Here is a 12,472-nt window from a genome sequence, read left to right as displayed (position 1 = left end):
TGGGCTCTTTTGTCGCCGTAAGAACGGCAACGGCAGGGGAAGAGGAGCCCAGATAAACCTCCGACGGGAATCGAACGCGGGTCGCCTGCGTGCTGGGCGCTTATCGTAACCACTACACTATTCAGGAGCTTGCTTGCTTGCTTGCTTGCTCACGTATCCGAAGGAGCAGCACTCGGTCGAACAGCTTGGCCGCGGTCTGCAAGAGGAGCATATGGAAACCGGATGAAATTAGTTGTAAACGACATCGAAATTACGTTGTTGATATTTCGAGTCAGAATGATGGTCGCCAAAACCGCAAGATGGCAGCTGAAGTTGGTCTTCGTCGGATGACCAGATGTGCCAGGAATACGCGGGAAATGACGAGTGCTGCTTTCTTTCTCCATTTTGTAGCGGATAACCCATGATTTGGCTATAACTGCGAACCGTATCGTGACAAATATGATATAACTATTAACGTGTAGTAAAGTAACTGCGCAATAAGTACCGTATATTGACGTTGAAGTACTGGTGGTGCACGGGTTATAGTAACGCGTTGCATTGTGGGTCACTTCGAGCTGTTGAGCATAGAGTTGTACGTTATTATCATGAGTTGTCAGGTGAAACAGGTCGGGTACGTTTCATATTTTAGCAGACAACAGAATATCGATATCTACTTCAACTGTATATTACTTCTAACTTTAGGATATAATGCTGTGAATGAACAGCAATCTAAAACTATGGTCAGAAATAAAAACACTCCACGCATGTCAACCTCACATTCGGTAACACTCGCCGCTGCTAATAAGGATGCGAACCAATCCGATAAAACCGAGTCTTCCAGGTTGCTTGATGTGGGAAGGATCACTTCTTCAACATTGAAAAATTGGAAAAACAATGTCATATCCTCACCACAAGTAAACATTTGTTATCTTCCGATGGATGGGGACAAGAAAGTACAACTGTCTGACGATCTTCGTGGCAGACTTAACGGCTCATCTGGTGCATTGGTTTGTCCAGTGGTTGAGAATGGCTGTCCAAAGGGCAACACCCAGAATGACACTAATACAAGTCCATTGAAATCTCGGAATGCGAGACCTCATGAAGTTGCGAACACACAAGCGGCTGCCATTGCTGGATCGAGGATGCATGCAGCGAGTATCAACATGTACAGGAAAATGTTTGGACGGTACAAAGTCGGGCAAGAATTACTGGCAAGATGGTCTGATGGTCTTTACTATCTTGGCGTTATTTGCGATGTGAGTCCAAATTAACTGATTTACGCTCTATAGGTCTGTTGTTGAATGCTGTCCTTAGTGGGCATCATGATGTGATGTTATCTTTTCAATGCCTCTTTCATTGATTTATGATTAGTTATCCTCCAAAAATTGATTCGTCCATCTTTATAGGAAATGAAGCAATCATGTAAACGATCTGCAGAATTCAACTCAAATTACGATGATAGTTTTCTATCGATTTACTATAGAGTTCTCAACCCGTAACGGGTGTAACCTATCATCTATATCTGAAACGTCGAAAGATTGACTGTCAAAACTGGTAGAGAAAGGAATGCGTTTATGCAGGAACTGCCGTCACGAATGTTCTGCTGTCATCGCCCACATTTTTTCAGGCTAATCGAATGAATCAAACTAAAGCGAAGGTCACCTATATGTGGCATGAAAAATTTGGATTTGTGAATTCATCGTCTATTGATTTCATTCAAGGGTAGGGACAGATTTGTCAAATTGTATTTTTAGGGAGTAGCGTCTCAAAGTTTGAGAGGCTCTGTTATTATTTGCAGTTTTAATAATGACACTAATGGGTCTACCTATTAGTTTTGCTATTTTTGCAGTACGGACAAAGCCGTTTTGCTGCGTCTCATATTTTATTGGTTGCGGTAGGGCCGAAAACTTGCTGTGCACCTTCCAAAGTTTTTCCATCGCATTTTCATGATACTTTTGAAATTGAGCGTCATCATTACCTTGGCATTGATCATATAAAAGTTACCATTCATTGCAATATATTACGTTTTGGTACTACTATATGTAAGTGGGTTCTAGATGCAGGTTACAAGTGTGTCCCCAAGATTCAAACTTTCAGTTTCCTACCTCATTGAAGTTTTGATAATATTCATGCTTACGGCAGGCCGAATCAAAAACAAAAATGTCTCCCAGTTTTGAATTGAACACCGAATATCTTTCACATCCAGGAACGATTACATCGTTCAATTTTTCATCACCAGGTGTACGATCACAAGCTGCAGTGTCAGATGAAGTTTGAAGACGATTCTCGCTTTTGGGTGCATTTCAAAGATCTCCACCATATCGAAGAGTCCGCTTCCGATGACGAGAAGCATGTGCCGAAGGGCGAAGAGGTGGAGTCCGATGTAACTTGCGTTCTATGCAGAGGTGGAAAGTCCGAACCACCGAACGAGATTGTGCTGTGCGACAAATGTGGACAAGGTATTCTAATTCACTGTTAGTGCTGGTTTCAGTATCACTTGAGAAAGGTTAACATAGTAGGTCTAAATGTGTATGTCTTGTCTGCGAGAGCGATTACATTTCGCGTCAATAATGATAATTAAAGTAATGATGAGTTATTAGTCACCGGAGGATCAACCTATCATTCCAGCACACAGTGGGGGTTATTGATGTGCTTTTTTTTAGTTTTTCTTTGTTCAATGTATTAATTATATCACTCTCGAGCACATAGTTGCATTCACTAGTGTAGCTACTAGCTAGTGTGTATTGAAAAGCAGTAAGCACTCTTTTCCGCTTGTAGTGTACTCAACCCCTTACAATATTTGGACTTGGTCATTGTGAACTCAGTGGTGTTAGGAACCTTGATGTCATGTCATTGCTGAAATTTGTTCTCTCCTTCCCAAGTTCTAATCCTGGTTGCATCAATGCATGTCTGAATTTGCCTTGCGTCATTTCTGACAGACAATCCTGGCATTGTAGCTCATGGAAATCGTTCAGAAACATGAGAGCAGAGCTTTAACAGGTAGAGCAATGTATTGGTGATCATGGCTTTATTGCAACCTTTATAGTCGACAAATCAAACGCACGTGTCAGTAACTTCAAGGTTACACAACATTCAGAATATTATAGAGCAGAGCACGGTTGTAACCAAGTCACAAGGCTCCGAGTCTCAAGTCAATCTCACTTTTATAGTTTTGACTCGAGTCAAGTCGAATCATTTTCAATTCATCACCGAGTCATGGTATTATGACTCGAGACCGAGTCCAAGTTTCCAGTTAAAGTATTGTTAAACCCACTTTTTATAACTGCTTGGTGATATTGAATGGTTCGCATTTATAGTATACTAATTTTTCTCACTTTTAGCAGTTTCAGGTCACATTTTCAAGTACCAGTACCAATAGGGTGGTTACTTTACTATTCTTCGAAATTACAATGAAATGTCGGACTTGGCAGTCTGAGTCTCGGGTCATATGACTTGTTTCGAGTCATGCGCAATGACTCGAGTCCAAGTCGAGTCAAGACACAGATTGTCTCGAGTCGAGTGATTTCGGTATTTTGAGAAAATGACCCGAGTCATCAGAAAATCGTCACTCGAGTCATTACAACCCTGGCAAAACAACAATTCACGGGAAATGTTGTATTGTGTACCTTTCATGCTTTTACTATTTTAGGCTATCACCAGCTCTGTCATCTACCTCATATTGATGATAATGTGCTCAAGGACGAGGAAGTTCCTTGGCAGTGCAGGAACTGTGTATTTTCTGCATGCGTTAAACGAGGAGGCGCTGTCAAGCATGGATTGGGAGGTATGTTTTTAATATTGTTTACTATCTTCCAGTGTACTGCTATTTCTTAGACTTCCTCTGAAAATATGACTTTTACTATAGATCAATCGTCATTGCTACTTGTATAAGGTCTAGGTTTGAGGGATGGAGTGTATATGATGCCGTGGTAGCCTGCCAGTGTAGGGTGGGTTGTGTTTTGAACTAAAAGTCTGATTGTTTGGCTATTTTGTCCCATGTCCCTTCACTGACCTAGATGCTTATCTTGTAATGATTAATATTTTGTGTTGCAAGACAGGTCTTGCCATAACATCGTTGGCGCAAACATTCGATTCTATTGCTTTTGATATGTCATCTATTTATCAAAAGGCGAAAATTTGTTGCTTTGAACTGTGATTAGTTGTGCATTTGTTGCACAATATCTGCTTGTTTGTGTGCTTGTCTTGAGGATGGTTTTAGCCCGCACAGCGGTCAAAACATTACTATGTTATTAAGAGTTGGTCATGGTCAGCAATCAAGTAATTCTCTTTAATCAAAACTATGAAATACTTCTCAAGTATATAGTTTATCAATATCAATATATTTGCATAATTTTCTTCAAGAGTGAAACTGTCCCAATTTTGCTTTATATCAGAACCCAAAATTATATTTTTGTAATAGTCCTGCTTTATATTCGGCATCCAGTCGGGGATTTGCGTTTTCAATTTGAGATTGGACTCGCTAACAATTTCAGCTCTTATATATTAGTTTCTATTTATAAGCGTTAAATCTCGTGGAATGTCTTCTGCATGTGTAATTTCCGACTGCTTCCGATACTACTACTTATTTTGATGCCCTGAACTTTTTCACCATTAACTAGCATTGGGTATCCTGGTTATTAAGTGCTGATGTTACTGTAGAAATCATGAAGCAAATGAAACGCGTGTTCCCCTACGATCTGCACTCATTGACGTGGAATAAGGCACACAAGATCAATGATGAAGAGGTAAATTGGTGCCAATTACCGTACAATGATTTGGATGCCGTTCTCTAACATGCGGTTTTACTAGAAATATTGCTACTGTGGTGGTCCGGGCGATTGGTACTTGAAGATGCTACAATGCGCTCGTTGTACTCAATGGTTCCATGAAGGTAATTCTTTTGTTTGTATTTTGATTCTGTGGATTAGAGTAGATCAATGTTCGCTACTTATTGATGTGCAGACGTGAAACATGCATATGCTATCTGGTTGATGCTATTGGAATTTTCAAATGTGAGGTTCGGAAGCAAGCAGTTCCCATTGTTGATTTAGACATTCATGGAGACGGAAAATATCCTTGGCAGAATAGCCATACTGAGATTTCGCGGCTAACTCAAAAGCTCGATTGAAGGATTTTCTATTCTGTCACTGAGCAGTGAGCACTATGTCTCGAAATGGTTGTTTTTGAGGGCTGTGAATGTCGGATATAGTTTGTGAGCTTGTTGGTATTGTGCCTGTGATCGAATAGTCGGTAAAATTTTGAAATCTCATTTACCAGCCTAGTCTAACCTTTTACTAATTAAATTATGAGAACATTAATGTGAAGTGCAATAATCACTGGTATTTGTTGCCAAGATGTATCTATAATAAAAAGCGTAGCCATATTGATGTGCTAATTATGTAAGCAAAACAATAATTAAAGTGTTATGACTTGTGTGAGTGTGAGGCACAGGCAAAACAATTTAGATACTTGAATCCGAGTCAATTATGGATTGTAATTATTCAAGATGACTACTCTTGCTACTCAGAGTCGATTTTTTGAGTACGGTAACTAAATTTTTAGACCGTCGCAATTCACACTGATGTTACCATGTAGAAATACAGATTTGACACTTCCATACGACCGTAGGAGCCGTGAAACCTTGGTTCGTCATAACTGAGCATACAAACATTTGGCACGTTGTTACGTATATCCATGGTAACAACAATTCTGTTTAATGTAAATTGAGCCAGAGCAAAGTTCCATGAAATGATCGTGATCAAAAATTACCAGATGATTTTTTGTTGATATGTAACTTGGCTTTGTACCCTTTGGTGATATTTGAATTCTCGACATAACTTCTAGCTTGATAGTCGGCTCGTAATTAAATTTCCAGCCACTCAATTTTGTCGTGTCCTGGTTATCTTACTGATCTCTCCATCTATTCCTCAATTGTTTTGTGTCCACAGCGTGTCTGCAATGCCTGGACTCTCCGATCTTGTACGGAGACCGTTTCTTTTTGTTTGTTTGTTCCGTCTGCAACGAAGGCAATGAATTCATCAAAAGACTGCCCATGAAATGGTAAGCATATTGTGACCGTTTGAGTGCATGCGAGCAGTTTATGTTTAATGTTTTAGACGTGAGCGATTGATCTGTATTCACTGCATTATACTCCAAGTCTAATAGCTCTGGTTATGCCCGTCTGAAAACGCAAAATATTGAAAAAACTGTCAAAACCTCAAAGTAGGTCATAGCTATTCAACAAAATGCTACTCGGTGCGGACGAGCCAAAATTTTCCAACGTTTCCTCGGGCGTTCAATACTCAGTCCTAACTAGCGGGATAATTTGAGTTGACTTATGTTGTTGATCATTTTGAGCTATCAGAGGCGTCCATTTTACAACCTTGTAAACTCAAAAATTTCTGTAACTACATGGAAATTTGATTTTATTGTCCTGAAATGTTGTTACGTGTGCTAATTATACTCTTACGTTAACAGGGTTGACGTAGTCCATCTCGTATTGTATAATATCACGATAGCAAAGAAAATTAAGTACTACGACGTCGAGAGTATGATCGTTTTCTTCAATAAACACGTCGATTCTTTGCGCCTAACAAGCGAGGTAAATGGCATTTATTCCTTCCGCTCAGTAATATACTTTTATACTGTCTTGCCAGCCATTTATTACTATACATTTCTTCTGTATACTGACTTGTGCGTGTTTTGCAGATGGCGAAAGAGGTGGGAACGCGTGCGAACCTTCGAAAGAAAATTGTAGACGTAATGACACATAACAGAAGTCGGTATGTACGGTTAATGTTATCGGATAAACGCTTACATTGTAGCGAGCGCTATGATTACGAATGTGTGACTCTTAAATGTGATGCCATTGTGCCCATGTGTACTGACGCTTTTTGTCAGATTTCAGTCCAGCGGCGAAGGAAAGAAGTCGAAAGTGTCGTGGGGGTTGCGTAACAGATCGCCGCCCGTTTCAACCACTGTCCCGCTGCCTGCGCACGGCGAGATCACCGAGGACACGCTGGCGTCGTTGGACTTGAGAAACGGATCGGCTGCGACCGGGTAAGTTTCGGGTCACAGACACATGATTTCTTGCGTTCACCGTTTATGTGTGTGTTGACAGCGATTCGCCGACACCCCTCAAAAAGCTGGGGCCGTGTCAATTTGACGGGTCTTCACCCAGGTCGTTGGAAAAGGGGGAGGTCAACGGAACACCGGTGAGTTGTCTGAGGAAGAACGGTCAAGATATTGTTAGAAATAGTGATGCTTGATTAATGATTATAAAGGATGAGGAAATTTGGTCGTGGTCATTATAAGGTTGAGCTTAAGCGATCTCGTCGCCCCGATTATTCGAAATTTCATGCCAGTGACGTATTTTGAGATACAATTGTTGATATACAATGTTATTTCCAATTCTCTGCAAGTTGCTGACGATTACCCCTAACGAGTGTCAGCCTAAAATATTTAGGTTCATTTCAATAGGAATATGCTGCTCAATTGTATATTGAAGTTCTGTACCTCCAAGAAGCTCTTCAACTTCATATATATATTTCAGGTCCCCGGACATAAATTGGCGGGAGACACGGTCAAAAGCCGTCTCTTCGACTTTGCCGAATCCGAATCGGACAAGCTGCCCGCCACGTATGAGTATGACTTTTGCTGTGTCCCAATTATCACCACGCTAATCCGAAACGTATCCTTCTGTTCAGTAATATGCCTCCGCCCGAAAGGCGTAAGCGAGGACGTCCAAAGGCTGCCCGGGACGACTCACGAAAGTCCACGTCTTCCAAGACAGGCGCCAGGAAAAGAAAGGTTTGGTTAACAGTCGGTAGCGTTGCATGACCTTTTACGATGACAAATAAATTCTCTCTCTCAGTGTTAATACACTACCTTTCACGAGATACCGTAGATAGGCCTACAGTATTTTCAGAATCCCTGAAGAGGACATATTTTGTCAGCAAGTAAAACGAAAGTAGAGTTGTTGCGTTTGAGTTCGATATTTTACATTTTGTTGGTAATTACTGGCAAAAATGACAAAAAGAAGTGACCAAAAGTTGTGAAAACGGGCAAAAAAACAACCCCATCAAAATTAATTTGTCAGATTCGGCCCATGAATAATATGCAGTTCCTCAACTTTTGCCATTAAGGAAGTATCGTTTTTAACGAGATCGCGAAATTGTTTACACGAAATATCGATGAAATTATTGTATACATCCCAACAGAACAGTTCGAACTTAACTCGCGCGCTTAAAACCACGAGTTTGTCGAGACGGCTACTGGTACTTTCCTTACAGTTTGTTAAGTTCGAAAAAATATGAAATAATCTGTAGAATTGTCGTTATATATTCTTTGTTGTGACTTCATAGTAGCGATACTACTTTAAGCCCAGCCCTATTCAGAGCCATGTCCCAACATCTTGAACGTGAGCAATGAGCATACTGCCGTCAGTCAAACCCAATTTATAACTTGTCCAGCTTCCGTCAAAGAATGCGGTCCGCGATCGCTGTGGACTGACTACTCCTGGCAGCGGACACTAAGCAAGCGTCAAAACGACCTTCAGATTTTTTGGCATCGACGCAAACTTTCACTTCTGCTTTTTAGCTGCCGGAAACATCGTCTCCCGGCGAGGTATCGGAAAATGGTTTTGCCGCGCCCAAGTTGTGGAGGAGTAATTCATCGGTGCTGAGCGATAAGGCGTCAACTAGGTGGGTTCGCTCTTGATTTTGATTAGTGTGGTTTGTACTGGGTCTTGTGATGTTTGTGTATGCTAAGTTTTAGATTCCCGTCAGGGGGTTGTGTTTTTCATGGCTAGCCTTTTCGACATGTGTAATCTGCTGTAGTTGTAGTCGCAACGCATCCGTTCTAGCGGATTTGACTCACTGTCTGTGGAACGACGGACATATTGCTGCCTAATATTTGGACAATATGATGATTGCGGCTAATGCGTCGCTTGTTTTACAAGCGTTATATTTACAATTTCAAGCTGTTCTTTACAGCAGTATAGATGGCTTGGAAGTTCTAGTAGTTTTATTAGATATCCCTGTGCCGGTGGGGAAGCGTTGTCACGGCCGGAATTCAGCGTCATTGCTGATTTTGCTCCTCAGACGTACCATGAGACACTAAAACCAGATTTAATCCGTAGTGGGGACCAGCTGCGGGCTGAATATTTTGCCTTGAATCAGTGATGAAAGTGTGGAAAAAAATTTGGCTACAGCAATTTTCCTCGGGAAAAAGATTTTCGCGAGCGGTCACATCCACTGTTGCAATCTCTGTGTGAACGAGGTGACATGCCATCGTTCCACACTCCTTCACTGTTGCACTTTCTGGGCCTTGGCCTTAATCACGACACAGAATATGTGTTACGCCTCACTAGTTATGCTTCCACGTGGTGGGTTTAACAGCGCGGAGTCGCAGACTCTCATTGCAACTTGCAACATTTATTACAAAATTGTATATAATCATCGATTATAATAAATGCACCCGAAGTCAAGGCCAAACCGTTTTCCGTGCAGCTCCTGGAGTTCGGACAAGGCAGTCGCCGACGTGCAGTCCTACAAGGAAGCGGTGTCGAAATACTTCGGCGTCGAACAGCGCGTCAACGCGGGCGAATGTTTTCGCATTCTCGGCAAGAGAACCGTCTCCGGGCCAGACGGCGTCAGCCGCGTGCAATACCTCATCGAGTGGGAAGGCTACACGGCGTCCGATTTGGATCTGATGAAGAAGTTTTGAGTCGCTGTCGTGATTCGTGCCGGGAATTTTGATTGTTGCGTCGCTAAGAGCGCGTTCTACGTTTTTAAGCCGCGTCCTAGGGCTCGTAGAGGCGAGAAATCAGTGGCTAGGGAATGACCGTACTGTTTGTAGGCGTCAGGATAGCGAGTTTTTATCGTGTTCTACACTCGCGTGCGACTACCTAGTACCTACCCGTTACGCACCGAAGATGTTAATCGGTCGTCGGTGTACAAAGAGCCGCTGCGCGCGAATTTTTGATTATGTTTTAGTGCATTTTTCCTCTTGAGAGACACGACACTCGGCTCCCGATATCGTTATTTATTTGCCCTGAACCTCGATGGAGCAGGCTGCCTGTCGACCTGTGTCGCGGGCTTTCGGTGAGATTTTAGCGAAAATTATGTACTGTTATTCGGGGATAGTCTTCTAAAATTGATTATGCATCCAGTTGGCGGAGTATCGGATATTTATACTTTGTGAAAGAGAACGAACGTATCTTCATTCAGTGTGATGGTTTTTTTGCAAGTGTGTATTTTAGGGTGTGGTTTGTCATTGAAGTTTACTGAAAGCAACGTCGTTACGTGGTGTTGGTTGAGCGATAGCGCGGGAGGATCGACGAATTCTTTAGCCCTACGTCGGATTCTTGCAATGACCGATGAGATACGATCCGAAAGCTCCGATAATCATCTACGATTAGCTATTCTTATAGTAAACTGCAAAAACAGTCTAACATATGTACGGTACGGGTTCAAGTTATATATTTAATATTGCAACGAAAGAAGCATGCAATCTGGCGATTATTGAGAAACAGGAGAATGAAAACTGATACGTTTGTATTGGTAACATGTGGTTGGCGGTTACTACAGAAACACGAATCCGACACCGGTTAAAAGTGAATAAATCCCATCCATGCGCTACTGTACCAGGCGTTGACTTGTCTTTGAATGCCTGCTTAATCGTGGCCTTGGGTCGGTCATCCTTAGAAGTGCGATTTTAAAGACCAACCGAAGCTGCTGGGCTGGCAGTCAAAAAATCAATCAAGTCCTTGGAGAGGTATTATGGAATAGAGCGTTGCAGATTTTTATCATTCGATCGCAGGTATAGCCGCTGTCAAAATGACCGAGTTGATGAAGCGTAGACCGACTACTTCCGGCGAAAATTGGTGACGTTGTGTACTACGCGGCATGCCTGAGAATTGGTACTATTTCCTTTCTCCAAAAGCTATACGCAATCCCGCCTGATTTGCCGTTATAATCAGCAAATAATTTTCGCGACAAAAGATATATAGCACCCCTTTGTGTTCGACGTAAAATACACTTATAGTGCTTAGATCAAGTCACTATACCTTGGGCTTGCCATACGTCCTCTTTTTTGACTTTTTTGAAATTGTCCTCGGAGGACGCCCTTTTGTCCTCTTTTTTGAGATTTTGTCCTCTTTTTTGAAAATTGAGGTCAGATTTAGAGGAAATTGCGAGTGATATGCCGCAAATTAGCGCAGGAGTGAAGCTCCGGCGGGTATTTCGGAGGGAAAACGGTGATTTTAGCTCTGAGCGAAAAGAAGACTTTTTTTTTTAATCAGCCGATCACGAAGTGGGAAAAATTTGCCGGTTTTTGAGAATTCTTCTCCAGTTTTGCATGTCTGAAATTTCTCAAAAAGTGTCCTCTTTTTACATTTCCAAAATATGGTAAGCCTACTATACCTTCAATTCAATTCAATGCTACAATTTTTATCATTTCAATACACCACAAGACTGCGATACAATGAATGATAGAAAGGTGTCGAAACGACTTGGAGTAGTCCTCGAAATCAGACACCCACCTGGCCTAGGCGATGCAAAAAAGGAGGCATGCACAATATTGCACATGCACAATGCGCACTGAATGAAAAGTGAAAGAACATAACATAAAAAGTGACAGAAAAAGGTGACATGTGTAGGAAGGCGAGATCGATGTGTCAGGTCGTGGTCCAGTTAACTATAGTAGGCCACTTATTGAGTTGAGTCATCTCTAGTCATTGCACAATTTGACTCGAGTCAAGTCACTTGATTTTTGGACGTGTGACTCGCCGAGTCAAGTTGAATTTTCAAAGTACGAGACATGATCAAGGTGCATTTTGCTAACTGTTTTAAATACAGATGAAGTCACCATATATTCTGAATCAAGGTCCGAATAAAAAGTTGATTATACACGCAAAAAGGCGCTGTATCGCTCACGCATACGTAGAACTGCTACAACTACGCAAATATAGCGGTAGCTAGGCCTATAGCCTCCGCAGTCTATACAATTTATCAGCCAAAATACAGGACGACGAACGCGCGGAAAGTTCAAAAAATGATCAATACCCAATGTGATACCCAGCTACCCTAGCTATACCCACCTACATCTCCATGATATAGGCTACAATTATAAACGTGCGAACGATATTCGTTCGCTTTAGTTTAAATCAGTGGTTCTTAACCTTGCCCCCAGCGCCCCCCAGGGGGCGCTGGCGATTTTGAAGGGGGGCGGAAACGCTCAGGGGGCGATATGGGGGGCGCTGGGCTCAGGGGGCGGTATGGGGGGCGCTGGAGAAAAATGGCTTCGCAGTAGATAATGTGGTGATAGGACATATCCTTAATGAGTATTCAGAGCAAATTAACACCGAAAACTTCGTTACATATAGCCTTCAAAATACATATAGGTTTAATTGTCAATGGGCGCCTAAATGACTGACACCGAATGCTCATGTCTTGGCAATCTGAACCCCAGAAGACGAATTCCATCTGGCAGG

The 12,472-nt window shown here is 42.0% G+C and overlaps 1 protein-coding gene across 2 annotated transcripts; it reads left to right on the top strand.

Annotated features, from left to right (window-relative positions):
* Positions 1–357: 357 nt before the first annotated feature.
* Positions 358–10,203, top strand: LOC145458980 (metal-response element-binding transcription factor 2-like). Of its 2 annotated transcripts, none has more exons than XM_080337494.1 (14): positions 358–1,235; positions 2,219–2,438; positions 3,629–3,763; positions 4,639–4,724; positions 4,789–4,870; positions 5,928–6,039; positions 6,457–6,580; positions 6,688–6,761; positions 6,880–7,038; positions 7,100–7,193; positions 7,532–7,623; positions 7,686–7,788; positions 8,578–8,681; positions 9,489–10,203. In XM_080337494.1, the coding sequence occupies exons 1-14, from the start codon at positions 585–587 to the stop codon at positions 9,703–9,705; spliced, it is 2,253 nt and encodes a 750-aa protein (XP_080193620.1). In that variant the 5' UTR covers positions 358–584; the 3' UTR covers positions 9,706–10,203. The 2 variants fall into 2 exon arrangements, with proteins under 2 accessions (XP_080193620.1, XP_080193621.1); XM_080337495.1 differs by having other exon boundaries at positions 361–1,235; positions 7,532–7,617.
* Positions 10,204–12,472: the final 2,269 nt, after the last annotated feature.

Source organism: Botryllus schlosseri, chromosome 16 (assembly GCF_051294905.1).
Source record: "Botryllus schlosseri isolate E-star chromosome 16, Bs_hap1, whole genome shotgun sequence".
In the NCBI taxonomy this organism is placed as follows: domain Eukaryota; kingdom Metazoa; phylum Chordata; class Ascidiacea; order Stolidobranchia; family Styelidae; genus Botryllus; species Botryllus schlosseri.
This window is presented reverse-complemented; position numbering and strand designations above follow the sequence as displayed.